Source organism: Wasmannia auropunctata, unplaced genomic scaffold (assembly GCF_000956235.1).
Source record: "Wasmannia auropunctata unplaced genomic scaffold, wasmannia.A_1.0 LD313755.1, whole genome shotgun sequence".
NCBI classification, from domain to species: Eukaryota; Metazoa; Arthropoda; class Insecta; order Hymenoptera; family Formicidae; genus Wasmannia; species Wasmannia auropunctata.
Genome location: NW_012049135.1, coordinates 1 through 353, shown reverse-complemented (window position 1 = coordinate 353; position 353 = coordinate 1). Strand labels below are relative to the sequence as shown.

Here is a 353-nt window from a genome sequence, read left to right as displayed (position 1 = left end):
TATTAAAATATTACAGATGGGAAGTTCGAAATAATGGAAGGCGACAGCGTTGTTGTGACAGGTATAGTGCACGAAACATCAAATTTAGAACAAGAAATGATTCCGACAGATCAATTACCGAACAACAACGATGAAGAAGAACACATGTCCGCACGAGATATCTACAAGGAGTTGAAACTGCGCGGTTATCAGTACAGCGGCTTGTTTCGAGGATTAAAGAGTGCATCTATATCAGGCAAAAATGGGCATATTATTTGGACAAACAATTGGGTAACATTTGTGGATAACATGTTACAGATGCGTATTATCGGTTATGATACAAGGGATTTATATGTTCCTACGAGTATTCAGAA

General features: G+C 38.0%; 1 protein-coding gene across 1 annotated transcript; it reads left to right on the top strand.

The window, feature by feature from the left end:
• Window positions 1-9: 9 nt before the first annotated feature.
• Window positions 10-348, top strand: LOC105460915 (fatty acid synthase-like; the record flags this gene model as incomplete). Its single annotated transcript, XM_011707409.1, has 1 exon — window positions 10-348. A coding segment is annotated over one exon (339 nt), but the record flags the coding sequence as incomplete, so codon positions are not given.
• Between the last annotated feature and the right edge of the window lie 5 nt (window positions 349-353).